This window comes from Rana temporaria, chromosome 8, assembly GCF_905171775.1.
Source record: "Rana temporaria chromosome 8, aRanTem1.1, whole genome shotgun sequence".
Lineage (NCBI taxonomy): Eukaryota > Metazoa > Chordata > Amphibia > Anura > Ranidae > Rana > Rana temporaria.
Genome location: NC_053496.1, coordinates 183,349,187 through 183,376,603, shown reverse-complemented (window position 1 = coordinate 183,376,603; position 27,417 = coordinate 183,349,187). Strand labels below are relative to the sequence as shown.

The window sequence follows — 27,417 nt, the reverse complement described above, 5'->3', positions numbered from 1 at the left end:
TCTGCTGTGCCTACTATGCAGACTTATCCCATTTATCCCTAAGGAAGACGTAGCAGTCGTGGTGGGAACAATTGTGAACTCCAGACTGGATTACGCAAATGCTCTTTACCTCGGACTCCCAAAGTACCAAATCTCCCGTCTGCAAGTCGTTCAGAATACGGCCGCCAGACTCGTGACTGGGAAAAAAACATGGGAATCAATCTCACCTTCGTTGAGAACCCTTCACTGGTTGCCAGTAAAGGACAGAATTGCTTTTAAAGCACTCTGTCTGACACATAAGTGCATCCATGGGAAGGCTCCGCAATATCTTTGCGACAAGATGGAACCCCACAATTCCAATCGCCTTCTACGATCCACTAACCAAAACCTGGTCAAGATACCCAAAGCCAGATACAAGTCCAAAGGAGAAAGAAGGTTTGCATTCCAGGGTCCAAGACTATGGAGCGCTTTACCAACCAGCATTCGGTTGGAGGAAAACCACCTGGCCTTCAGAAGACAGATTAAAACTCATCTCTTTTGATGTCAAGAGACAGGAACCATCTAGCGCCCAGAAGCGATTCAGTTCGCATGTGCCGCGCTATATAAGTTTTTCATTCATTCATTCATCCTGCCTCTGTGCTGTTTAGAGCCATAGAGAAGTGATGGTTTGGAAAACGAAACTAGAAGCTCCCAGTACTGTGGTCATCAGGAAACAGACAACCAGGAAGTGTCCAGAACAGAGCAGAATTACAGCAACAATCAGAGCAAAAACGAACAATGAGGACATTAAACCAGGACTGCAGTAAGGTAAAGGAAGCTATTTAGCTAAAAAAAAAAAAAATTCCTTTAGTGACCCTTTAAGCCTGCCTTGCCTACACATGATCGTGAAAAAAAAAATGCTCTAGCAAAGCGTGGTGACGTACAACACGTACGACGGCACTTGTCCAACATCAGTGCCTGAACTCACAAATGCACTTCTGAAAGAATGGTCAAACATTCCCGTAGACACCCTCCTAAACCTTGTGGATGGCCTTTCCAGAAGAGGTGAAGCTGTTATAGCTGCAAAGGGGCCAACTGAATATTGAACCCTACGGACTAAGACTGGGGTGCCATTAAAGTTCATGTGTGTGTGTGTAAAGGCAGGCGTCCCAATACTTTTGGTAATATAGTGTATGTGGTATCGCTGCAATCGTCAGGAGAAGGAGAATTTATTTGGGGTTGTTCTTTGGTGGTAGATTATGGTTGTAATGAGAAAAATACAGCTACATTTCAAAAAGTATTTTTTTTTTATTTTTTTACTATTTTGGGCCAGTTCTTCTTTGATAATAAAAAAAAAATCAGGAGATATCAACCACCATTTACCACCAAATGAAAGCCTAATTTGTCCTGAACCAAACGCGGTATAATCCACCTGGAGGCACAAAGTAGTTGTGATGATATGTACGGTTTTACTAACACATGTCAAAGTTGTAGAATTGTGCTTAGGCATTAACATTTGTTTTACCCTTAGGTGTGAAGGAGTTCACACAGTGATTTCCTATGACTGTCAGCCCCATCTAGTGGCCATAATGAGGTATCTATCCTGATCAACCTAAAATTCCACATTATGGCCACTAGATGGAGCCAATGATCATAGGAAATCACTTTATGATATAAAATACGACCAGAATTTGTCATAGTACGGCGAATGCGTAAATGTTTATTACATAGAGATAGTCTGGTTGAAAAAAGACACAAGTCCATCTAGTTCAATCAATAGAAAAAAAAAAAGTTTACACCACAAAATTTACCAATGAGAGGTAATGACTCCATTTTTATTTTTCTCCTGCTATCAATGGCCAACACGGTACAACACTTCATCCATGTCTTTGGTGATCTCTGATCTCCTTATCAACTGTTTCTTACATGATGAAGATCAGCCATGGAGTATATCTGACGTGTATATCAGGGTGTGCTTCTTCCCCACATGTCCAGCAACATTCATATACAAGACATTTCCCGCACTCACTAATACACCTCAAGGGTTGTGTGGGACCCCTGATGTACAGGAAGACAGGACTGCAGTGAGGAACAAATTCCCTCACTCGGGACATGAATACGGCTTCTCCCCCGTGTGAGATCTCTGATGACTGTAGAGATGTGCCTTCTGTGAAAAACATTTCCCGCACTCAGGACAGGAATACGGCTTCTCACCTGTGTGAAACTTCTGATGCCTGAGTAGATTTGACTTTGCTGAAAAAAAATTCCCGCACTCAGGACAGGAAAACGGCTTCTCACCCGTGTGTAACCTCTGATGTCTGTCAAGATGCCACTTATCTGAAAAACATTTCCCGCAATCAGAACAGGAATACAGCTTCTCGCCCATGTGTAACCTCTGATGTCTATCAAGATGCCACTTAACTGAAAAACATTTCCCGCACTCAGAACATGAATACTGCCTCTCGCTCGTGTGAGACCTCTGATGTTTGAGAAAAAGCGACTTATCTGAAAAATATTTCTCACACTCAGGACAGAAATACGGCTTCTCACCCGTGTGCGACCTCTGATGTGTGAGAAGAAGCAACTTTCTTGAAAAACATTTCCCGCACTCAGGACAGGAATACGGCTTCTCACCCGTGTGAGAAATCTGATGTCTGTCAAGTTCTAGTTTCTGTATAAAACATTTCCCACACTCAGGACAGGAATACGGCTTCTCACCCGTGTGCGACCTCTGATGTCTGAGAAGATTTGACTTTACTGAAAAACATTTCCCGCACTCAGAACAGGAATATGGCTTCTCATCTGTGTGAGACCTCTGATGTATATCAAGATGCCACTTATCTGAAAAACATTTCCCGCACTCAGAACATGAATACGGCTTCTCATCTGTGTGAGACCTCTGATGTCTATCAAGATGTGACTTAGTTATAAAGCATTTCCCGCACTCAGAACAGGAATACGGCTTCTCACCTGTATGAATTATTTTATGCACATTAAGAGTAGACTTAGAACTGAAACACTTCCCACACTCAGTACAGGAAAATCTCTTATCTGTTGGAAGAACGGCACCGTCCCTCACAGTCTGAGGTTCCTCAGGATAAGAGGAATACGATGGTCCAGCACTGTCCCTCACAGTCTGAGGTTCCTCAGGATAAGAGAAATACGATGGTCCGGCACCGTCCCGCACAGTCTGAGGTTCCTCAGGATAAGAGGAATTCGATGGTCCATCTACACTGTGTGGTGCCGGATGGACATGTGAGGTAGTCGGGTTTTCTCCTGGACTATACTGTGTGATTTCCTCATCTTCTACTTTACAGTCTGGAGACAAAGTGAGACACTCCTCTGAGGGTTTCCTCATCTCCCGTCCATCTACTAAAATAGAAATACAAAGATTATTACTAGACATGAGCAGATTGGTTCCCCTAAACCAGGACTCCGCCCACATCAGGCAGCTTTGTCTCTGAAGAACTTACAATTCCACCCTCAAGGTAACTAGTAAATGGGTCCTCTGATCTCCTACCAGATAATTTCTTTATTCATGGACCTTAGTCAGAGAGTGAGGAAACAACGAGAACTGTCTTTTATAGGAGTGACAGTGATGAGGGGATTATAGGACGAGTGTCCCCCACTGAGTTCAGTGGATGAAGGCCCAATGAACTCCTTTCTCGAGGGCATTACACTTCCACATGTAAAGGCCGACCAAATCGGCCTTCTCGAGGCACACCTTACCACGGAGGAGATAGCAGATGCTATTGCCGGGTTTGCTAGGTCCAAATCCCCAGGCTCGGACAGTCTTCCAATTGAATTTTATTCTCAGTACAGTGAAGTCCTGACCCCCATAGCTGTTGGCCCTGTACAATCACCTGTTTGAAGCGTTCACGCTCCCCCCCATCTATGAGAGAAGCGACCACAGTCCTTATTCCAAAACCAGGAAAGGACCCGGTGTACCCGGAGTCCTATCGCCCTATTTCCCTCTTACAGGTGGATGTTAAAATTCTTGCCAAAGTACTAGCAAATAGGCTCAATCAAGTTTACCCTCAGCAGGGGTACGAGACAAGGCTGTCCACTCTCCACACTTCTATATGCTCTTGCTGCAGAACCCTTGGCCGTGTCCATCAGCACAAACCCAGAGATTGTAGGATTACAGGTAGGTCCCTTAATAGAAAAAATTTGTATGTATGCGGACGATACACTGCTTTATCTCGCTGACTCGGGTCCCTCCCTCCAAGCTGCACTCCGGACAATCGAACAGTACGGAACTTTTTCCAGGCTCAAGATCAACTGGGAAAAATCACAGATTCTGCCGATTGATAGCTTCTCACCGCCCGAGTCCCAGGCAAGAATACCACTTCAACGGGTGGATACCATTAAGTACTTGGGGTTACACATTTCTAGGAGCCCGGCTGATTATATTGCTTTTAATATAGAACCCCTGTTTTCAATGGACAGAACCAAAATCCGGGTCTGGGCCCACTTGCCTTTAGGGGTGTGGGGCCGCATTAACTTGATAAAAATGGTCCTCCTTCCCAAAACGTTGTATGTGCACACCCCGATATACCTCCCCCTAAAACACTTTAAATCACTCAAAGCTCTCCTTAAGCCATTTGTCTGGGGTACCAGTAGGCATAAACTTGCCTGGCTAGCACTTAAAAACCCAACAGATATGGGAGGTCTGGCCTTTGTTATATTGCATCACAATTGTCCCAATTGTATCACATTGATAAAACTAAAAGTATGCGGTTTGTACTGCTGCTCTGCCCACGGAGTACAATGATTTTACGCCACCGGGACCGCATCATACAGGTTAAAGTTTTTCATTAGACTCAGCAGTATGGGTGGAGGAATGGATTTAGTGTTAATGACCCACCTGTGCTGATCTCTGTAAATGTCCCCGTTATTCCATCCTCCTCCATAGACTGCTGATCATCCCTCACATACGTCTCTTCTTCTTCTGATTTCACCTCAAATTCTATATCGATTGGATCTCCACTCTAAACCAAGAAAATGAGAGAGAATATCCTCTGTAAAATAAGAGCTTTAATATTGTGACATCACATAAAAAATCCACACATTGTCACTGTAAGTGTATGTTCTAGATTCTCCGTCCCACCAACCTTGTAACAGTGAGGGATGGTGTGACCTTCCTGTGTGGAATCCCGGGAATACAGAGGACGGGGACATCTCTCTGGTGGGTTTCTGTAGTTGGATGACTCCACCATGGTGTCCTGGTACAGATCTTTGTGTCCTTTTGGAAACTCCTCCATCCCCCCATCCTCATCATCCTCCTCTTTTATCTCTTCTTTAATCTCAACTTTACAATCTCTCAGGTTTCCACTCTGAATATAGAATAAAAATGACATCAATGGTAACAATGCAGGTAATGTACAGATCCTAATGATACTATCAGTGATTGTTCCTCATCTACCTGATGATGGTGGGGGATGGTGTGACCTTCCTGTGTGGAATCCCGGGAATACAGAGGACGGGGACATCTCTCTGGTGGGTTTCTGTTATTGGGCGGCTCCATCATATCCTTGTGTCCTGAAAGCTCCTTCATTACACCATATTCCTTGTCCTCTTGCTTGTACTCTTCTTTAATAACAATATTATAATCCTCAAGGTTTCCACTCTGAATATATAATAAAACATTTATTGTAACAAACATGATTGTGTATAAATCATAACTACCGTATTTATCGGCGTATACCACGCACCCTAACTATACGAGGGGAGTTTTAGAAAAAATCCTCCTCTTTTTACTCCTATTTAACAACAATATTATCATCCCTGATGTTTCCACTCTGAATATATAATAAAACATTTGTTCTAACAAACATGTTTGTGTATAATTCCTATTGGTGATTCTTACCCATCTAACTGATCATGGTGGGGGATGGTGTGAATGAATATCTGAGACTTGGATCAATATGGAAAAAAATTGTTGTCAGGACATTCTTTCTACAAATGACATTTTTCTTATTTGAATCTTCTAAAATAAAGACATACATATTCCAATCCCCCCGTACTAATAAAAGTCATATAGTCCGATAGTATAGACTTATGAGGTGAGAAGGTGATTGGTGGGAAAGGTGACACACCAACAAAATGAAGACAATGTTCCGCCCCGTAACTGGGGGAACGTTCTGCATGTGTGGTGTAATAATTGCCAGTTGTAGGCCATGTATGGTCAGGATGATCATTGTCTCATCTATTTATTGTCGGTGCTGTTTGTTAAGAGGAACATATTACTGGAATTTATCGCCAAAATGAAGGAAATGTTTTGGCCCCATAGGTGGGGGAATGGTCTGACCCTGAAGGGGTTAATCTAGGTCTCCACACTATATATGTGTGTATCATCATCTGCTGGAGATAAAAGACGTCACAGTGACTATGGAGGAAGAGGACGGACATGACGGGGGTTACTGGGTGTATATAGAAAATAAGATCTTATTACCTCCTTTTCTGCCATTTCCAGCAACGTCTCCTCTCTACTTCCTCCCGACTCACCTCTAACCCGGAAATTCCTGTCTGTATCTGACATCACTTCCTGTCTAGGGAGAAGTGAGATCACCACCTTGTGGAGCTCAGAGAAAATGCAGTGTCTTGAAGTATGAACACGGAAAGACATATATATATAACATTCTTAGATTTTAAGCTCTAACGAGCCGGGCCCTCTGATGCATCCTGTATTGAATTGTATTGTAAGGCTCCATGCACACAGAAGCTGATAAACTGCAGTTTATTGGCGTTTTGGGCTTTTTTTAAAAAGCCCATAAACTGAACTCTATTAGCCAGATTCAGAGAGGTTTACGCCGGCGTATCAGTAGATACACCGTCGTAACTCTGAATCTGTGCCGTCGTACATTTAAGTGTATTCTCAAATTGAGATACACTTAAATGTAGCTAAGATACGACTGCCTGTGCTGTCGTAGCTTAGCTGTCTAGTCCCGCCGGCCGCTAGGGGCGTGAACTCTGATTTACGCCTAGAATGCGTAAATCAGCGAGATACGCCTATTCATGAACGTACGCTTGCCCGTCGCAGTAAAGATACGCCGTTTACGTGAGGCGTTTTCAGGCGTAAAGTTAGTCCAACAAAAAGCTGGCCTAGCCAATGTTAACTATGGACATCGTTCCCGCGTCGAATTTTAAATTTTTTACGTTGTTTGCGTAAGTCGTCCGTGAATGGGGCTGGACGTAATTTACGTTCACGTCGAAACCAATAAGTCCTTGCGGCGTACTTTGGAGCAATGCACACTGGGATGGGATATGTCCACAGACGGGGCATGCGCCGTTCGTTAAAAACGTCAATCACGTCGGGTCACGATTAACATAAAACACGCCCCCTGTTCCTCATTTAAATTAGGCGCGCTTAGGCCGGCACATTTACGCTATGCCACCGTAACTTAGGACGCAAGTGTTTTGTGAATACAGCACTTGCCTCTCTAACTTACGGCGGCGTAAATACGATACGCTACGCCGGCTGAAACATACGCCGCCCTACGTGAATCCAACTATTTGTTAGCCTATGTGCCCATGCACACATTGAAGTTTATTGGCTTTTTTCTGAACGCTCGAAATTTGCGTTCAAAGTGCCGTTTTTCGGCGGGAAAAAACACAAAACACAGAAAAATGCTCAAAAACGCTGGCGCCAGCGTTTTTTTATCCATTAAAAAAAATAAAACGCTACACTGACAAACACTAATAAACGCTATTGCAAACATGCTAAAAAAATGTTGAAAGGCTCCCTGCAAAGCTACTGGCGTTTTTTTTTTGCTTCAGTGTGCATGGAGCCTAAGGGGCCTTTCACGCGGGGCGGATCAGTAATGATCCGCCTCCGTGTGCTCCGTAAGCTCAGCGGGGTTCGCTCCGTATATCCCCGCTGAGCCGGCGGATGACAGGGCGGTCCCCGCACACTGTGCAGGGACCGCCTTGTCTTTTCTCCGCTCTCCCCTATGTGGGACCGTATGTCCGTGTTCATCCAATCCGATCCGCTGACGGAAGAAAAAATAGGATCTTCTTCCGTCTGCAAAATCGGATCTTTGCGGAGGTGGGTGATTACGGGTGTCAGCGGATGTTCATCCGCTGACACCCGCAATCACATAGGGACCAATGTATGTCCCTTTTTCATCCGCAAACGGATGGATAAAAAAGCGGACATACGGTCCGCACGTGTGACATGGGGCCTTACTGTACTGTCTGCACTCATGTTGTAAAGCGCTGTGTAAAATGTCTGCGCTATACAAATCCTGTATAATAATAATATCTTATTAAAGCGGAGGTCCGTTCAAAAAAAAAAAAAAATTTAAAGTCAGCAGCTACTAACACTGTAGCTGCTGACTTTTAATAAGGACACTTACCCAACCTAGTCGCCAGCGATGTCGGTCCCCGCTGAGGCCGATCCTCAATCCTGGCAGCTCCAGGCCCCGGCACCCATAGTAAGGGAAACATGCAGTGAAGCTGTTGCGGCTTCACTGCCCGTTTCCTTTTGCGCATGCTCGAGCAGCATTCGCTTTGTGAATGGGCCGGCTGCTTTCTGGGATACACACAGTTCCCAGAATGCAGCGCGCCCCATTCACAAGAAGAAACAGAGTGTAGGAGGAGGAAGAGAATCGACCGCGGTGGATGAAGAGGCAGATTCGGCACAGCAACAGCTATTTAGGGTAAGTAAAAAAAAAATATTTTTTTCATTTTTTTTTAGATCTTTGGTGGAAAGATTTTTTTCAGGGTGGAACTCCGCTTTAACTCCTCTGCTGCCAGGTCCAACAATGTCTCCACTCTACTTACTCCCAACTTACCTCTTACCTGGAACTTCCTTTCTGTATGTGACATCACTTCCTGTCTTCCATAGATACTTCCTGTCTGGGTAGAAGTGAGAAGACCACCACTTTGTGGAGCTCAGAGGAAATGCAGCCCTGAGAAACGTCTCGTAGTGAGAGCACGGCCTTGTGCTGTGTGTGCATGTTCGCTACATCCTAATACACTTGTAGTGATGTGATCATTTCTTTGCCCATTTGCCAAGTGTATGTTATGCAGTGTTTGTTTGCCCTTTTTCAATAAGGCTGCTATTCTCTTTCTCTCACCAAGGATGAGGTCATCAAGAAGAGCAGAGGATGGCAAGGGGTTTTGTGGGTAAGTGGGTGCAGAGAGAGACATGTGGCAGAAAGAGAACAGTGAATTCTTACTGAGAGAGAACAGACTGTGTAAGTGCTGCAGTTTCCCCTCACTGAGACATACATAGAGACTGTTAAGGTATTTTCCAAACAGGAACATGAAATCATTATGTTGGATGGTTCAGTGAATGTTATTTCTTCTATACACGAACTTTCAAATACAAGGCTGTGTGGATTATTATCTATGTGGAGATATATTTCTCAGTTGGGATTTCACTTTCTATTCACACACCCCAATTTATTGGAGGCACTGCGCATGTTAGAGCTCCTGTCCTGATCTCACAGATTATAAAGACTCTGCTCCTAAATACTCTACAGGTGGCACCATCATACCTCAGTAGACACAGAGTGTGAAAAGAATAGTGCTACAATTGTAAGCTCTAACGAGCCGGGCCCTCTCAGAGTAATACAGATTACTCCTGTATTGTAAATTTACTGTCTGCGCTCATTTGGTAAAGTGCTGAACAAACTGTTGGCGCCATATAAATCCTGTATAAAAATAATATCTTATTGTAACGGGAGGGCCCGTGGGACCCAGAAGCTCTTACAAAGTATGAGCCAGAAAATACTGAACATATCTTGGATTGTCTGTAATCCACAATATATTCAAGGATATCTGTAAACAGGTTGTTGAAAGACTTACTCATTCAATCTGGGAACACAGACTGGTAGGTGTTAATGTCATCTGCTACTGTAATGTAAATGAGTCTTAGTATGGCTTCTAAGAACCTTTCATTGTTTTATGCTAATTGACACTGTATTGTGTGAAGTTCTTTTGATGATAGATGTGTGTTGTGAGTTAACACAGTCTAAAGGTCAGATGTCTGACTTGTCAGCTGTAGTTAATTAGCTCATGTAAATTATGTCTACTAAAGGAATGTGTATTGTATAGCAGGTGTCTACCTTGAAAGGACATATCTCGGAGTCACCTTGTCTGGGTAAATGATTAGTTAATTAGCTCATGTAGATTATGTCAGAGTTGGATTCATAATGTCTGACTAAAAGATGTGTATTGAGGGTGGCTCGTTAGGCACCATTGTATAATGTTGTGGGTGGAGTTGAGTCATTGTTCATTCTTGGTTACTGACTGTATATAAAGAGCCTGATTTCCTCATTAAAGAGTCTATTCGTTTTGAACCAGAGAACAGAGCTGTGTATCTTGTTTCTGGGGGAATCCGTATGGGTCGTGTTTACCGGATTGTGGAGTGTCAATAAGCTGTCTTGGGTTCGGAATGGAATATCTTAAACGGCGTTAACCCCTGTCCCATTTGGGGTTCCGTTACACTTATTATCTCCTCTGCTGCCAGTTCCAGCAATGTCTCCTCTCTACTTCCTCCCAACTCACCTCTTACCCAGAACTTCCTGTGTGTACGTGACATCACTTCCTGTCTTCCATAGAGACTTGCCTGGGAAAAAGTGAGATCACCACCTTGTTGAGCTCAGAAGATTTGCAGCCCGGAGAAACGTCTCGTAGTGTAAGCATGGCTCAAGTTCCTGGTGGCGGTAAGTGGAGAAAACTGAGCAGCGCCCTGCAGAAACTACAACTCCCGGAGACTGTTTCTTCAGAGGCAGGGCGTGCATGTCACGAGACTGCATTTTAGTGCAGGCTCCTGTACACCCGTGAGCGCTGGGCGATCCCCCGGCTGGGCCTGTCACTCAGCCACAGATAGAAGACCGAGCAGCCAAATGGAGCAGGGCCTCTCGGGCTGCTTTGTCTTCTGTCTGTGTCCAGGGGAGGAGGCAGGATGGAGCCTGCAACGCTCCTGCTGGTGGACACCAATAGACTGATTAGGTGGCACTGATGAACACGGATATGTCTTGTCCCCCAGGCCAGTTCTCCTTTGATGGTAATAAAAAAAAATCAGGAGACATCAATCACCACTTACCACCAAATGAAAGCCCAATTTGTCCTGAAACAAACACGGTATAATCCACCTGGAGGCACAAAGTAGTTGTGATGATATGTACGGTTTTACTAACACATGTCAAAGTTGTAGAATTGTGCTTAGGCATTAACATTTGATTTACCCTTAGATGTGAAGGAGTTCACACAGTGATTTCCTATGACTGTCAGCTCCATCTAGTGGCCATAATGAGGTATCTATCCTGATCAACCTAAAATGTCACATTATGGCCACTAGATGGAGCCAATGATCATAGAAAATCACTTAATGAAATAAAATACGACCAGAATTTGTCATAGTACGGCGATTGCGTGTCACACTTGGTCAACAATTTTTTTAAACTAGACCTGTAAATGTTTATTACATAGAGATAGCCTGGTTGAAAAAAGAGACAAGCCCATCTAGTTCAATCAATAGAAAAAAAAAAGTTTACACCACAAAATTTACCAATGAATTTACCAATGAAGAACACAGTACAACACTTCATCCATGTCTTTGGTGATCTCTGATCTCCTTATGAACTGTTTCTTACATGATGAAGATCAGCCATGGAGTATATCTGAGGTGTATATCAGGGTGTTCTTCTTCCCCACATGTCCAGCAACATTCATCTACAAGACATTTCCCGCACTCAAGGCACTAATACACCTCAAGGGTTGTGTGGGACCCCTGATGTACAAGAAGACAGGACTTCAGTGAGGAACAATTCCCTCACTCAGTACAGGAATGTGGCTTCTCCCCCGTGCGACATCTCTGTCTGTAAAGATGGGACTTCTGTGAAAAACATTTCCCTCACTCAGGACAGGACTACGGCTTCTCCTCCATGTGCAATCTCTGATGTCTTGAAAAATTGGACTTGTGTGAAAAACTTTTTCCGCACTTAGGACAGGAATGCGGCTTCTCACCCGTGTGAGATCTTTGATGTGTGTCAAGATTCGACTTAACTGAAAAACATTTTCCGCACTCAGGACAGGAATATGGCTTCTCACCTGTGTGAGTCCTCTGATGTCTGACAAGTTTTGATTTTTGTTCAAAACATTTCCCACACTCAGGACAGGAATACGGCTTCTCACCTGTGTGAGTCCTCTGATGTCTGACAATTTTAGATTTTTGTTCAAAACATTTCCCACACTCAGGACAGGAATACGGCTTCTCACCCGTGTGTGACCTCTGATGTCTGACAAGAAGTGACTTTGTTGAAAAACATTTCCCACACTCAGAACATGAATACGGCTTCTCACCTGTGTGAGAAATCTGATGTTTAACAAGTTCTGATTCCTGTACAAAACATTTCCCGCACTCAGGACAGGAACACAGCTTCGCACACATGTGAAACTTCTGATGTCTGAGAAGATTTGACCTTGCTGAAAAACATTTCCCACACTCAGCACAGGAATACAGCTTCCCACCCGTGTGCAACCTCTGATGTGTATCAAGATACCACTTATCTGAAAAACATTTTCCACACTCAGGACAGGAATAAGGCTTCACACCCGTGTGAGACCTCTGATGTCTATCAAGATGCCACTTATCTGAAAAACATTTCCCGCACTCAGAACATGAATACAGCTTCTCACCCGTGTGAGATCTCTGATGTCTGACAAGTTCTGATTTATGTACAAAACATTTCCCACAATCGGAACAGGAATGTGGTTTCTCACCTGTATGATTTTTTTTATGCATATTAAGACCAGACTTAGAATTGAAACCCTTCCCGCACTCAGTACAGGAAAACCTCTTATTTGTTGGAAGAGCGGCATCGTCCCTCACAGCCTGAGGTTCCTCAAGATAAGAGGAATACGATGGTCCGGCACCGTCCCTCACAGTCTGAGGTTCCTCAGGATAAGAGGAATACGATGGTCCGGCACCGTCCCGCACAGTCTGAGGTTCCTCGGGATAAGAGGAATACGATGGTCCGGCACCGTCCTGCACAGTCTGAGGTTCCTCAGGATAAGAGGAATACGATGGTCCGGCACCGTCCCGCACAGTCTGAGGTTCCTCAGGATAAGAGGAATACGATGGTCCGGCACCGTCCCGCACAGTCTGAGGTTCCTCAGGATAAGAGGAATACGATGGTCCGGCACCATCCCTCACAGTCTGAGGTTCCTCAGGATAAGAGGAATACGATGGTCCATCTACACTGTGTGGTGCCGGATGGACATTTGAGGTAGTCGGGTTTTCTCCTGGACTATACTGTGTGATGTCCTCATCTTCTACTTTACAGTCTGGAGACAAAGTGAGACAATTCTCTGAGGTTTTCCTCATCTCCCGTCCATCTAAAAAAATAGAAATACAAAGATTATTACTAGACATGAGTTGATTGGTTCCCCCAAACCAGGACTCTGCCCACATTAAGCAGCTTTGTCTCTGAGGATCTTACAATTCCCCCCTCAAGGTAACTAGTAAATGGGTCCTCTGATCTCCTACCAGATCATTTCTTTATTCATGGACCTTAGTCAGAGAGTGAGGAAACAACGACAACTGTCTTTTATAGGAGTGACAGTGATGAGGGGATTATAGGACGAGTGTCCCCTCCCCCTCTATCACTAATTTCCATCTTCCCAGAAGTGACTTGGGTCTGAGACTATACAGACATATCCCTCCACCCGGGAACAGCAAGGAAAGAAAACAGAGCAAGTGACCCCAGGAGAATTGCAAAGATAGAGATCCTGCTATACCCTGGCATGGGGCAGAAGACCCAAGACACAAGCCACTGGTACCTATGGTGAGAGTCAACATTTGACTCTCACTGAACCCCAGAATCTCCATAAATTCAGTCTAGATACATAAATTGTGTCTCTAGCACAGAGAAGGAAGATTATCTGAGAGAAATACAGGAATACAGGATGGGGAACACAGCTCTGGAAAGTGACCAGGGGATTACAGGCTGATATCACCCAGTCCCTGCCCTACTCTGGACCAATCAGTGAGCAGTATGGGTGGAGGAATGTATTTAGTGTTAATGACCCACCTGTGCTGATCTCTGTAGGAGTGTCCTCCTCTATAAATGTCCCCGTTATTCCATCCTCCTCCATAGACTGCTGATCATCCCTCACATACGTCTCTTCTTCTTCTGATTTCACCTCAAATTCTATATCGATTGGATCTCCACTCTAAACCAAGAGAATGAGAGAGAATATCATCTGTAAAATAAGAGCTTTAATATTGTGAGATCACATAAAAAATCCACACATTGTCACTGTAAGTGTATGTTCTAGATTCTCCGTCCCACCAACCTTGTAACAGGGAGGGATGGTGTGACCTTCCTGTGTGGAATCCCGGGAATACAGAGGACAGGGACATCTCTCTGGTGGGTTCCTGGTATTAGGTGGCTCCATCATATCCTTGTGTCCTTCTGAAGACTCCTCCATAACCCCATACTCCTCATCCTCCTCTTTAAATTCTTCTTTGACAAAAATATTATCATCCCCGAGGTTTCCAATCTGCAATATATTATAAAACATTTATTGTAACACACATGCTTGTGCATAATGTATAACTACCAATGATTGTTCCTCATCTACCTGATGATGGTGGGGGATGGTGTGACCTTCCTGTGTGGAATCCCGGGAATAAAGAGGACGGGGACATCTCTCTGGTGGGTTTCTATTATTAGGCAGCTCCATCATATCCTTGTGTCCTGAAAGCTCTTTCATTACACCATATTCCTCGTCCTCTTGCTTGTACTCTTCTTTAATAACACTATTATAATCCTCAAGGTTTCCACTCTGAATATATAATAAAACATTTATTGTAACACACATGATTGTGTATAAGTCATAACTATTCAAAATTGGTACTCATCTACCTGATGATGGTGGGAGATGGTGTGACCTTCCTGTGTGTAATCCCGGGAATACAGAGGACGGGGACATCTCTCTGGTGGGTTTCTGTTACTTGATTGCTCAATCATGATGTCCTTGTGTTCTTCAGAAAGCTGCTTCATCACTCCATACTCCTCATACTCCTCTTTTTACTCTTATTTAACCACAATATTATCATCCCCGATGTTTCCACTCTAAATATATAATAAAACATTTGTTGTAACAAACATGATTGTGTATAAATCCTACCAGTGATTGTTACCCATCTACCTGATCATGGTGGGGGATGGTGTGAATGAATATCTGAGACTTGGATCAATATGGAAAAAACTTTTTTCAGGACATTCTTTCTACAAATGACATTTTCCCTCTTTCTTCCTATTTGAATCTTCTAAAATAAAGACATACATATTCCAATCCCTCCCATCCCCCACTATTAATAAAAGTCATATAGTCCATTAATATAGACTTATGAGGTGAGAAGGTGATTGGTGGGAAAGGTGACACTCCAACAAATTGAAGACAACGTTCCGGCCCTGTAACTGGGGGAACGTTCTGATCCTGAAGGGGTTAATCTGCCTGTGTGGTGTAATAATTGCCCTTTGTAGGACATGTATGGTCAGGATGGTTATTGTCTTGTCTATTTATTGTCAGTTTAGAGGAACATATTACTAGAATTTACCTCCAAAATAAATTAAATGTTTTGGCTCCATAGGTGAAGAAATGTTCTGACCATGAAGGGGTTAATCTAGGTTCCCACACTATATATGTGTGTATCATCATCTGCTGGAGATAAAAGACGTCACAGTGACTATGGAGGAAGAAGACGAACATGACGGGGGGGGGGGGTTACTGGGTGTATATAAAAAATAATATCTTTTTTTACCTCCTTCTTTTTTGCCATTTACAGCAACGTCTCCTCTCTACTTCCTCCGGACTCACCTCTAACCCGGAACTTCCTGTCTGTACCTGACATCACTTCCTGTCTCGTGGAGCTCAGAAAAATTGCATAGTCTCATAGTATAGGGTGACCAGACATCCCCGGATTGAAGACACTGTCCCCAGACCAAGTCTGTCCCCAGTTTTGTCCCCGGATTGGATTTGAACAGGGGCTGGGGCAATTTCAAAGACAGTCAGTGCAGAATAAAAAAAAAAAAATATCCAGATTACACTCTGCCGCGCCTAGTAGCTTAGGAGGTGTATTTTTTTCCATTATCTGTGCCCCTTTCTGATGATCATGTGCTGGTCAGAATGGAGGGAATATTTCTTCAGTTTTGGGTGCATGCCCATTCATGTCCACTCACATGTTCTTCTGCCTTGGCTCACGTCTCGGCCAGCCGCCTCCGATTCCGAGTATTCTGATTCCGAGTATTTGCGGGAGTACTTGTACTCCCGCAAATACCCCCGATACCAAAATAGAATACTTCCCCCCCCCGCCGTTACGCCGCATTCCCGCCGCCGTTACGCCGCATCCCCGCTACCGCCGACTGTGTAATACGCGCCGGGAACATTACAGCTTTGAATAGCTGTAATGATTCGCGCATAGACACTCCCCCTTGTTCGGGTGAACTGTCCAGTCTATACGCAGCGCGGCGCCAATCATTACAGCTATTCAAAGCTGTAATGTTCCCGGCGCGTATTACACAGTCGGCGGTAGCGGGGATGCAGGTAAGCGGGACATGGCTGGATATGGGGGGGAGACATGGCTGCATGGGGGGAGACATGGCTACATGGGGGGAGACATGGCTACATGGGGGGGGAGACATGGCTACATGGGGGGGAGACATGGCTGGATGGGGGGAAGACATGGCTGGATGGGGGGGAGACATGGCTGGATGGGGGGGGGGACATGGCTGGATGGGGGGGGGACATGGCTGGATGGGGGGGGGACATGGCTGGATGGGGGGGGAGACATGGCTGCATGGGGGGGGAGACATGGCTGCATGGGGGGGGAGACATGGCTGGATGGGGGGGGGAGACATGGCTTGCAGGGGGGGAGACATGGCTACATGGGGGGGAGACATGGCTGGATGGGGGGGAGACATGGCTGCATGGGGGGAGACATGGCTGCATGGGGGAGACATGGCTGGATGGGGGGGGAGACATGGCTGGATGGGGGGGAGACATGGCTGCATGGGGGGAGACATGGCTGGATGGGGGGGGAGACATGGCTGCATGGGGGGAGACATGGCTGGATGGGGGGAGACATGGCTGGATGGGGGGGGAGACATGGCTGGATGGGGGGGAGACATGGCTGCATGGGGGGGAGACATGGCTGCATGGGGGGGAGACATGGCTGGATATGGGGGGGACATAGCTGCATATGGGGGGGACATAGCTGCATATGGGGGGGACATGGCTGGATATGGGGGGCATGGCTGCATCTGGGGGGGACATGGCTGCATCTGTGGGGGGACATGGCTGCATCTGTGGGGGGACATGGCTGCATTTGTGGGGAGACATGGCTGCATTTGGGGACAAATTTAAAAAAAGTATCGGTATTCGGTATCAGCGAGTACTTGAAAAAAAGTATCGGTACTTGTACTCAGTCCTAAAAAAGTGGTATCGGGACAACAACCCTATATATAATATTCTTAGATTGTAAGCTCTAATGAGCCGGGTCCTCCGATTCCTCCTGTATTGTAACTGTAGTATCTGCCCTCATGTTGTAATGCGTTGTGTAAACTGTCTGCGCTATACAAATCCTGTATAATAATACTAATAATAACTTATTACCTCCTCTACTACCAGGTCCAACAATGTCTCCACTCGACTTCCTCCCGACTCACCTCTCACCCTGAACTTCCTTTCTATATGTGACATCACTTCCTGTCTTCCATAAAGACTTCCTGTCTGGGTGGAAGTGAGAAGATCACCACCTTGTAGAGCTCAGGGGAAATGCAGCCCGAGAAATGTCTCGTAGTGCGAGCACGGCCATGTGCTGCGTGTGTATGTTCTCTGTATCCTAATACAGTTTTAGTGATGTGATAATTTCTTTGCACATTTGCCGAGTGTATACTCCTGTTATGCAGTGTTTGTTTGCCTTTTTCAATATGACTGCTATGCTCTCTTTCTCACCAAGGAGGAGGTCATCAAGAGCAGAGGATGGCAAGGGGTTTTGTGGGTGAGTGGGTGAAGAAAGAGACATGTGGCAGAAAGAGAACAGTGAATTCTTACTGAGAGAGAACAGACTGTGTAAGTGCTGCAGTTTCCCCTCACTGAGACATACATAGAGACTGTTAATGGTTTCACGTTCCTGTTTGGAAAATACCTTATGTTGGATGCTTCACTGAATGTTATTTCTATATGGACTTTCAAATACAAGGCTGTGTGAATTACTGTCTATGTGGAGATATATTTTTCAATTGGGATTTCACTTGCCATTCACAAGCCCCAATTTATTGGAGGCACTGCACATGTTAGAGATTCTGTCCTGATCACACAGATTATGAAGACTCTGCTCCTAAATACTCTACAGGTGGTGCCATCATATCTCAGTAGCCACAGAGTGTGAAAAGAATAGCGCTACAATTGTAAGCTCTAACGAGCCGGGCCCTCTGATTGCCCCTGTATTGTAACTGTACTGTCTGCCCTCATGTTGTAAAGTGCCCTCCATTCGGCTGCTCTTTCTTCTGTCTCTGGCTGAGTGACAGGCCCAGCCAGGAGATCGCCCAGCGCTCACGGGTGTCCGGAAGCTTGCACCAAAATGCGGGAGACTTGGGATGTCTGTGGTCACGTGACGTGCATGACCCACCGTGTGTCCCGCCTCTGAAGACTCAGTCTCCGAGAGTTGTAGTTTCTGGCTGCTGCAGGCCGCTGCTCAGTTCTCTCCAGCCACCACCACCAGGAACTTGCGCGCAGTCCGGACTACAACTCCCGGAATGCAGTGCGGGAGCAACACAGCCAATTGGTCAACTTCCTGCACAAAAAAAATTTCAGCAGACAGCGTCCATTTTGAATATAAGTTATGCAACCTGGTGGGAATTTTCCGCCCTGCCCCACCTTAGGTCCAATATTAATTTGGCCCACCCTTTGCGGCTATAACAGCTTTAACTCTTCTGGGAAGGCTGTCCACAAGGTTTAGGAGTGTGTCTATGGGGATGTTTGACCATTCTTCCCAAAGCACATTTGTGAGGTCAGGCACTGACGTTGGATGAGAAGGCCTGGCTCGCAGTCTCCGCTACAATTCATTCCAAAGGTGTTGAGGTCAAGACTCTGTGCAGGCCAGTCAAGTTCCTCCACCCCAAACTTGCTCCTCCATATCTTTATGGACCTTGCTTTGCACACTGGTACGCAGTCATGTTGGAACAGGAAGGGGCCATCTACAAATTGTTCCCACAAAGTTGGGAGCATGAAATTGTTCAAAATGTCTTGGTATGCTGACACCTTAAGAGTTCCCTTCACTTGAACTAATGGGGCAAAGCCCAACCCCTGAAAAACAACCCCACACCATAATCCCCCTTCCACCAAATAATTTGGAGGAGTGGCCTAATACTTTTGGTAATATAGTGTGGATGAGCGTGTTTAGGGTGGAGGAACTTGACCGGCCTTCACAGAGTCCTAACCTACACCCAACAGAACACCTTGAGGATGAAATAAAGCGGAGACTGCTAGCCAGGCCTTCTCATCCAACATCAGTGCCTGACCTCACAACTGCGCTTCTGTAAGAATGGTCAATCATTCTCATAGACACACTCCTAAACCTTGTGGACGGCCTTCCCAGAAGAGTTGAAGTTGTTATAGCAGCGTAAAGGGTGGACCAACTCAATATGGAACCCTACGGACTAAGACTGGGATGCCATTAAAGTTCATGTGTATGTGTAAAGGCAGGCGTCCCAATACTTTTGTTAATATAGTGTATGTGGTATCGCTGCAATCATCAGGATCAGGAGACTTTATTTTGGGTTGTTACTTGGTGGAACTTTATGGTTGTAATGAGAAATATATAGCTACACAAAATCTGGAGACATCAATCGCCATTTACCAGCAAATGAAAGCCCAATTTGTCCTGAAACAAACGCGGTATAATCCACCTGGAGGCACAAAGTAGTTGTGATGATATGTACGGTTTTACTAACATATGTCAAAGTTGTAGAATTGTGCTTAGGCATTAACATTTGTTTTACCCTTAGGTGTGAAGGAGTTCACACAGTGATTTCCTATGACTGTCAGCCCCATCTAGTGGCCATAATGAGGTATCTATCCTGATCAACCTAAGATTCCACATTATGGCCACTAGATGGAGCCAATGATCATAGGAAATCACTTTATGAAATAAAATACGACCAGAATCTGTCATAGTACGGCGAATGCGTGTCACACTTGAACAACAATTATTTTTAAACTAGACCTGTAAATGTTTATTACATAGAGATAGTCTGGGTGAAAAAAGACACAAGTCCATCTAGTTCAATCAATAGAAGAAAAAAAGTTTACACCACAAAATTTACCAATGAGAGGTAATGACACAATTTTTATTTTTCTCCTGCTATCAATGGCCAACACGGTACAACACTTCATCCATGTCTTTGGTGGTCTCTGATCTCCTTATCAACTGTTTCTTACATGATGAAGATCAGCCATGGAGTATATCTGAGGTGTATATCAGGGTGTGCTTCTTCCCCACATGTTCAGTAAAATTCATATACAAGGGATTTCCCGCACTCAAGGTACTAATACATCCCGAGAGTTGTGTTGGACCCCTGATGTACAGGAAGACAGGACTTCAGTGAGGAACATTTCCCTCACTCAGGATAGGAACATGGCGTCTCCCCCGTGTGAGATCTCTGATGTCTGTAAAGATTGTACTTCCTTGAAAAACATTTTCCGCACTCAAGACAGGAATGTGGCTTCTCACCCGTGTGTGATTTCTGATGATAGGAAAGACTGAACTTAGCTAAAAAACATTTCCCGCACTCAGGACAGGAATACGGCTTCTCACCCGTGTGTGATTTCTGATGATAGGAAAGACTGGACTTATCTGAAAAACATTTCCCGCACTCAGGACAGGAATACGGCTTCTCACCCGTGTGAGACCTCTGATGTCTATTAAAATGCGACTTACTTGAAAAACTTTTTCCGCACTCAGAACAGGAAAACGGCTTCTCACCCGTGTGCAACATCTGATGTGTGTCAAGATTCGACTTAACTGAGAAACATTTTCCGCACACAGGACAGCAATACGGCTTCTCACCTGTGTGAGACCTCTGATGTCTAACAAGTTTTGATTTTTGTACAAAACATTTCCCGCACTCAGGACAGGAGTACGGCTTCTCACCCGTGTGCAACTTCTGATGTGTGTCAAGATGCGACTTACTTGAAAAACATTTCTCGCACTCAAGACAGGAATGTGGCTTCTCACCTGTATGAAATTTGTTATGCATATTAAGACCAGACTTAGAATTGAAACACTTCCCGCACTCAGTACAGGAAAACCTCTTATCTGTTGAAATAACGGCACCGTCCCTCACAGTCTGAGGTTCCTCAGGATAAGAGGAATACGATGGTCCGGCACCGTCCCGCACAGTCTGAGGTTCCTCAGGATAAGAGGAATACGATGGTCCGGCACCGTCCCGCACAGTCTGGGGTTCCTCAGGATAAGAGGAATATGATGGTCCATCTACACTGTGTGGTGCCGGATGGACATTTGAGGTAGTCGGGTTTTCTCCTGGACTATACTGTGTGATGTCCTCATCTTCTACTTTACAGTCTGGAGACAAAGTGAGACAATCCTCTGAGGTTTTCCTCATCTCCCGTCCATCTACTAAAATAGAAATACAAAGATTATTACTAGACATGAGCTGATTAGTTCCCCTAAACCAGGACTCATCAAGCAGCTTTGTCCCCCTCAATGTAACTAGTAAATGGGTCCTCTGATCTCCTACCAGATCATTTCTTAATTCATGGACCTTAGTCAGAGAGCGAGGAAAGAACGAGAACTGTCTTTTATAGGAGTGACAGTGATGAGGGGATTATAGGACACGTGTCCCCACCCCCTCTATCACTCATTGCCATCTTCCCAACACAAGAAGTCCTGCACTTCCTGATTTAGTCATGAATAACAGCGGGGCTGAGCCCCACCAGAGGTCAGAGAGTGAGAATGGGGGGAGAACAACCTTCTCTCACTCCTAAGTGCTCAGTTCCGCTTTTAATTCCGTGGGTTAGTGACATGTAATAACAAGCACAGATATCATAGTTCTCTTTGTTAGTATATTTATTAAAAGCCCCCAAAGAAAAGATACACCTACAAGATAAAATGATTAAAACTGCATGAATAGAGACATCCGCTCATTCACCGCAGGTGTAAACTCTAGAGGGGAGGAGGCGAATCTGTGATATCGGGCAAAGCAACGTAAGTATTTTTTTTTCATAATCATTTTTACAGTATTACTTCAAATTTTTTTTTACAAAGACTGGTTGCACTATGATAATGAACGTTGAAGTAATTAATGTATATTAATTAATATAATTTTTTTTTTTATATATATGGTTTAATGAGACAAAGCGCTGCACTGTTGGGAAAGTATTGTTGTATTGAGTGTGGTGTATCACTGTGAGTGGTCAGCAGCTGCGTAGATATTTATAGGTGTATACATTCTTACAAAGTTACACGATTAGGTGATTTTATCGATTGTTTTTTCCCACAGTTTTTAACATAGATTATATAGTGCAGGGGTCAGAAGTATGTAATGTACAACATAGAGTATATAGTGCAGGGGTCAAGAGTATGTAATGTACACTATAGAGTATATAGTGCAGGGGTCAGGAGTATGTAATGTACAATATAAAGTATATAGTGAAGGGTCAGGATTCATAATTTTGGTATTCAGTAATCAGTGGTGGATTAAATCTTTACATGAGACAAGTTGCAGAGATCCCACACCGCTGCCTCCCATCTCCTGAGACTGCACTCAGTGACTTGGGTCTGAGACTATACAGACATATCCCTCCACCCGGGAACAGCAAGGAAAGAAAACAGAGCAAGTGACCCCAGAAGAATTGTTCTATCAGAGATCTTGCTAGACCTGGGTATGGGGCAGAAGACCCAAGACACATGCCTCAGGTGCCTACGTTGAGCAATGACTATGGTGAAAATCAACATTTTGCTCCCAGCTGAACCCCAGAATCTCCATAAATCCAGTCTAGAGACATAAATTGTGTCTGCAGCACAGAGAAGGAAGATTATCCGAGAGGAATACATGAATACAGGACGGGGAACACAGCTCAGGGAAGTGACCAGGGGATTACAGGCTGATATCACCCAGTCCCCGCCCTACTCTGGACCAATCAGTGAGCAGTATGGGTGGAGGAATGGATTTAGTGTTAATGACCCACCTGTGCTGATCTCTGTAGGAGTGTCCTCCTCTATAAATGTCCCCTTTATTCCATCCTCCTCCATAGACTGCTGATCATCCCTCACATACGTCTCTTCTTCTTCTGATTTCACCTCAACTTTAGAATCTCTCAGGTTTCCACTCTGAATATATAGTAAAAATGACATCAATGGTAACAATACAGCTAATGTACAGATCCTAATGATCCTATCAGTGATTGTTCCTCATCTACCTGATGATGGTGAGGGATGGTGTGACCTTCCTGTGTGGAATCCCGGGAATACAGAGGACGGGGACATCTCTCTGGTGGGTTTCTGTTATTAGGTGACTCCATCATATCCTTGTGTCCTGAAAACTCCTCCATTACACCATATTCCTCATCCTCCTCTTTATACTCTTTTTTAACAATAATATTATCATCACCAAGGTTTCCAACCTGAATATATAATAAAATATTAATTGTAACACACAAACTTGAATATATATATCGTAACAATCAGTAATTGCTACTCATCTACCTGATGATGGTGGGGGATGGTGTGACCTTCCTGTGTGGAATCCCGGGAATACAGAGGACGGGGACATCTCTCTGGTGGGTTCCCATTACTGGATCCATCTGTAGGAAACACAGACACTGACTGAATACATTGTTTCTATGTGTTTATCAGATGATGGGGGATCTAGGTGGAGCCTCCGTACTGCTCTTTCCTTTACAATAAAGTCTCCTCTTACCCGGTGATGTGAGGGGCGGCTGATTCTCCATCATGACGTCCTTGTAGAGATCCTTGTGTCCTTCTAAATACTCCCACTCCTCCATGGATAATGTCCCAGAATTCCCGGCACCGCTCACCTCTCCTGCCAGCAGCTCCATCATCTTCTTGGTGACTTCTAGAATCTTCTGCATGTTGTGTCTCTCAGGTTTCAGGAAGTAAAATAGAGAGATTGTGATGGTCACCTTGTCACCAGACTTTACAAGAGGAAAATGCTGAAAGAACGAGGATAATATTATGAGATCCTCCCAGAATCCTCCTCAGCTCTTCGGTCAGGTCTGTGTTTTATTAATAGAGATAAGAGTGATGTCATGTGACCTCCCAGAATCCTCCTCACCTCTCCGGTCAGGTCTGTGTTTTATTAATAGAGATAAGAGTGATGTCATGTGACCTCCCAGAATCCTCCTCACCTCTCCGGTCAGGTCTGTGTTTTATTAATAAAGATAAGAGTGATGTCATGTGACCTCCCAGAATCCTCCTCACCTCTCCGGTCAGGTCTGTGTTTTATTAATAAAGATAAGAGTGATGTCATGTGACCTCCCAGAATCCTCCTCACCTCTCCGGTCAGGTCTGTGTTTTATTAAGAGAGATAAGAGTGATGTCATGTGACCTCCCAGAATCCTCCTCACCTCTCCGGTCAGGTCTGTGTTTTATTAATAGAGATAGGAGTGAGGTCATGTGACCTCCCAGAATCCTCCTCACCTCTCCGGTCAGGTCTGTGTTTTATTAATATAGATAAGAGTGATGTCATGTGACCTCCCAGAATTCTCCTCACCTCTCCGGTCAGCAGGTAGATGATCTCCAGGGTGAGGTTTAGTATCCTCTCAGTCATGTGACTCCATTCCTCCTCCATCCTCATTGGTGCCGTCATTTGATCTATACAGGTCTCCATGTTGACAGATAACTTTGGAAAATGAAATGAAGAATTATTTGGATGGTATTGATCACACACAATATGTGAGTGGGGGGATGGGAGAGGGATAAGGATGTAAGGGGGGGGGGGGGGTAATAGGAGGGTTGTTGTACTAAGAGATCAAACTATAATTTGCTGCACGTTTTTGTGAACACTCTTTATGTGTGTGCACATTTTTTCTGCACCGGGTGGAGTTTTTTGGGTGTGTTCACACGCCATAGGCTTTTCAAAAAAAAAAAAAAATTTGCTACATTTTCCATTGGACATTTTGGCCTGCCGAAATTTGCTCAGAAATTCCCTTCTCTCTGTTGGGTTTGTTTGGTTTCTGAACTGGTTTTGATTAGTTTTAGCAGGAGGATGGTGCTGGTGGAGTGGAGAGCTATGGGGGGAGGATTCTGTTTTCTTTCTTCCAATGGCAGCCCAGTGTGGGTAGGAGGTGGTCAGTAGGGGGCGAGGGGTTTACTTTATTGGTTTCAAGGTATTCATTAGTATCCTGGACACTGTACAAAGTGGCAGTGGGCTCCTGGTGTTCTGAATTCCAGCACCGGGCACTATCATGGGAAGGCATTGGATTGCCCCTCCACATCCCTAACCCCTGGCCACCTGTTAGGTGATGCCACACAAACAGACCTCCTCTAAGAACGAGTTCTCACCAAGGTATCCAGGAACATTTTATTTGATCAGAGAGATGGTAAGACGGTGAAGGTTTCCTTCATCTCCTAGCAGTTCTGTAAGGAGGTCTGAAAAATAAGTTCAGGTGGGAGGAGCATCCTAGACCAAGAGCCCCCCTCCCTACCTTAGAGTCCTCCTGTGCCCTACAGCCTCCGCTTCCCTCAGAGACCTGCTGCCTGCCAACCCTATCAAGGGCCCCAAAATTCTTCAGCTACACTACCCCCTTGGAGCCCTTCAACTCTAACAACTGTTTGGGGAGTGGTATCACCTTTTAAGGAGCTGTCCCATCCTGTTCAGTTCACAATGACATTCCTATAGCATTGGGTCATCTAAGGCAACCAGACTTAGATATTGTGAGCCAATAATACGAAGGAAATATGAAATGTCCCCTATCAAAATGAATGGGCTGCCAAAAACGGAACACGCACAAATACACGGGAACATGCATGTATTTTTACTCCTTCTGACACCAATGATGGGACATATTTTTCATGGCATGCTGGGGAATGTTTTCTTCCTCCTAACCAGCAATTTAGGGCCGAAACAACTATCCGATTAATCGACAACTAATCGATTATGAAATTAATCGATTACAATTTTCATAATCGATTAATCGGCCAGTAACATAATGGGGTTAAAAAAACTAAAATCAGCCCTTTATAGTACAAAAAAGCAAATCGCTACTGTAAATATTACTTTCACTGTCCAACAGTAAAAAAAATGAACCCCTTACAGTAGCGATTTGCTCTTTTTGTACTTATTTTTGTTTTTTTAACCCCATTATGTTACTAAACATCTCAGGCCGGGGTCACACCTCTGTTTTTTGCAGAAACACACTACAGTTCATTTACATGTTTTCCTATGGGACACGTTCACATCCATGATTTTTTTCAGCTGCTGCGTATTTGGAAAGGGGCGGGGACTTTTTAACGCAAAACGGTGATATATTTTTTTTTTTTTTCGGTTCAATATACTTCAATGGAGAATCTCTGTAGAAAAGCATGTCATGTGTTTTTGCGTCAATTTGTGTTTTGTAATCTGCCCAACAACAAATTGGCCCAAAAAAATGTAAAAATGCAAATTTTTCTTTTTTTAAGGCTATTAACCGATTAATCGAAACAATAATCGGCCAACTAATCGATTATGAAAATAATCGTTAGTTGCAGCCCTACAGCAATGTAAGGTCTAGTTTACACTTGCTTTACAACAAGGCTTCGGACACGCTTGGTTAAAGCTCTCTGAAGGTCAGTCAAAGCTCCTGTCACTAAATAAAATGGTTAGCTTACAGTCCTGTTTACACCTTGCTTTTGCATGGTGCTTCAATGAGGCTTTGTTGGAGCTTTGATGAGGCTTCAGTGGAGCTTCGAGCGAGCTTTTTCAATAGACTTCTATGGAGGCTTTGAAGCACCACTAAAGCTACACGGGGTATCATTTTTTAAACAAAGCCAAAGCATAAGCAAGGTGTAAACAGGACTGTAAGCTGACCATTTTATTTAGTGACAGCATTCAGAGAGCTTTAACAAAGCCAGTCCGAAGCCTTGTTTTGAAGCAAGTGTAAACTAGCCGTTAATGTGTGTTGAAGCCAAAAGCAAGTGTAAATGAGCCCTAAGGGGTTCTACGCTCCTCACTCCTGACTGAGTATCTCTGCAGCTGCACATCGGGACAATGTCTCGCTGCCTGTGATTAGTGCAGCGCACACTTCCTGGTGGGCTTTGCGAACACATCGGAGCTCATCCTCACTCCTGCATTGTGTTGGCTGTATATTGTAATGATTGCCTGTGTGGTGTAATAGTTGCCCTTTGTAGGCCATGTATGGTCATTGTCTTGTCTATTTATTGTCAGTGCTGTTTGTTTAGAGGAACATATTACTAGA

General features: G+C 44.5%; 3 protein-coding genes and 1 long non-coding RNA gene across 4 annotated transcripts; all 4 read right to left on the bottom strand.

Moving 5' to 3' along the window:
- Window positions 1–1,974: 1,974 nt before the first annotated feature.
- Window positions 1,975–2,995, bottom strand: LOC120909557 (zinc finger protein 572-like; the record flags this gene model as incomplete). The annotated part of the gene is made up of 1 exon (XM_040321324.1): window positions 1,975–2,995. A coding segment is annotated over one exon (936 nt), but the record flags the coding sequence as incomplete, so codon positions are not given.
- Window positions 2,996–11,797: 8,802 nt separating this feature from the next.
- Window positions 11,798–12,472, bottom strand: LOC120909555 (gastrula zinc finger protein XlCGF71.1-like). The gene has a single exon (XM_040321322.1). It carries the CDS (start codon window positions 12,359–12,361, stop codon window positions 11,840–11,842), a length of 522 nt encoding a protein of 173 aa, XP_040177256.1. The 5' UTR covers window positions 12,362–12,472; the 3' UTR covers window positions 11,798–11,839.
- Window positions 12,473–14,598: 2,126 nt separating this feature from the next.
- On the bottom strand, window positions 14,599–18,095 carry LOC120909552. The gene is made up of 3 exons (XR_005741298.1): window positions 17,593–18,095; window positions 14,841–15,050; window positions 14,599–14,760 (listed from the first exon to the last, which is right to left on the bottom strand). It is a non-coding gene; the product is annotated as an uncharacterized LOC120909552 (long non-coding RNA).
- Window positions 18,096–20,600: 2,505 nt separating this feature from the next.
- On the bottom strand, window positions 20,601–21,314 carry LOC120910598 (gastrula zinc finger protein XlCGF71.1-like). The gene has a single exon (XM_040322356.1). The coding sequence runs from the start codon at window positions 21,237–21,239 to the stop codon at window positions 20,601–20,603; it is 639 nt and encodes a 212-aa protein (XP_040178290.1). The 5' UTR covers window positions 21,240–21,314.
- Between the last annotated feature and the right edge of the window lie 6,103 nt (window positions 21,315–27,417).

Excerpts from the sequence above, each read along its gene's own strand:
- LOC120910598 (XM_040322356.1), bottom strand. The coding sequence starts at position 21,239 with ATGCATAACAAATTTCATACAGGTGAGAAGCCACATTCCTGTCTTGAG.
- LOC120909555 (XM_040321322.1), bottom strand. The coding sequence starts at position 12,361 with ATGTGTGCGAAGCTGTGTTCCTGTCCTGAGTGCGGGAAATGTTTTGTA.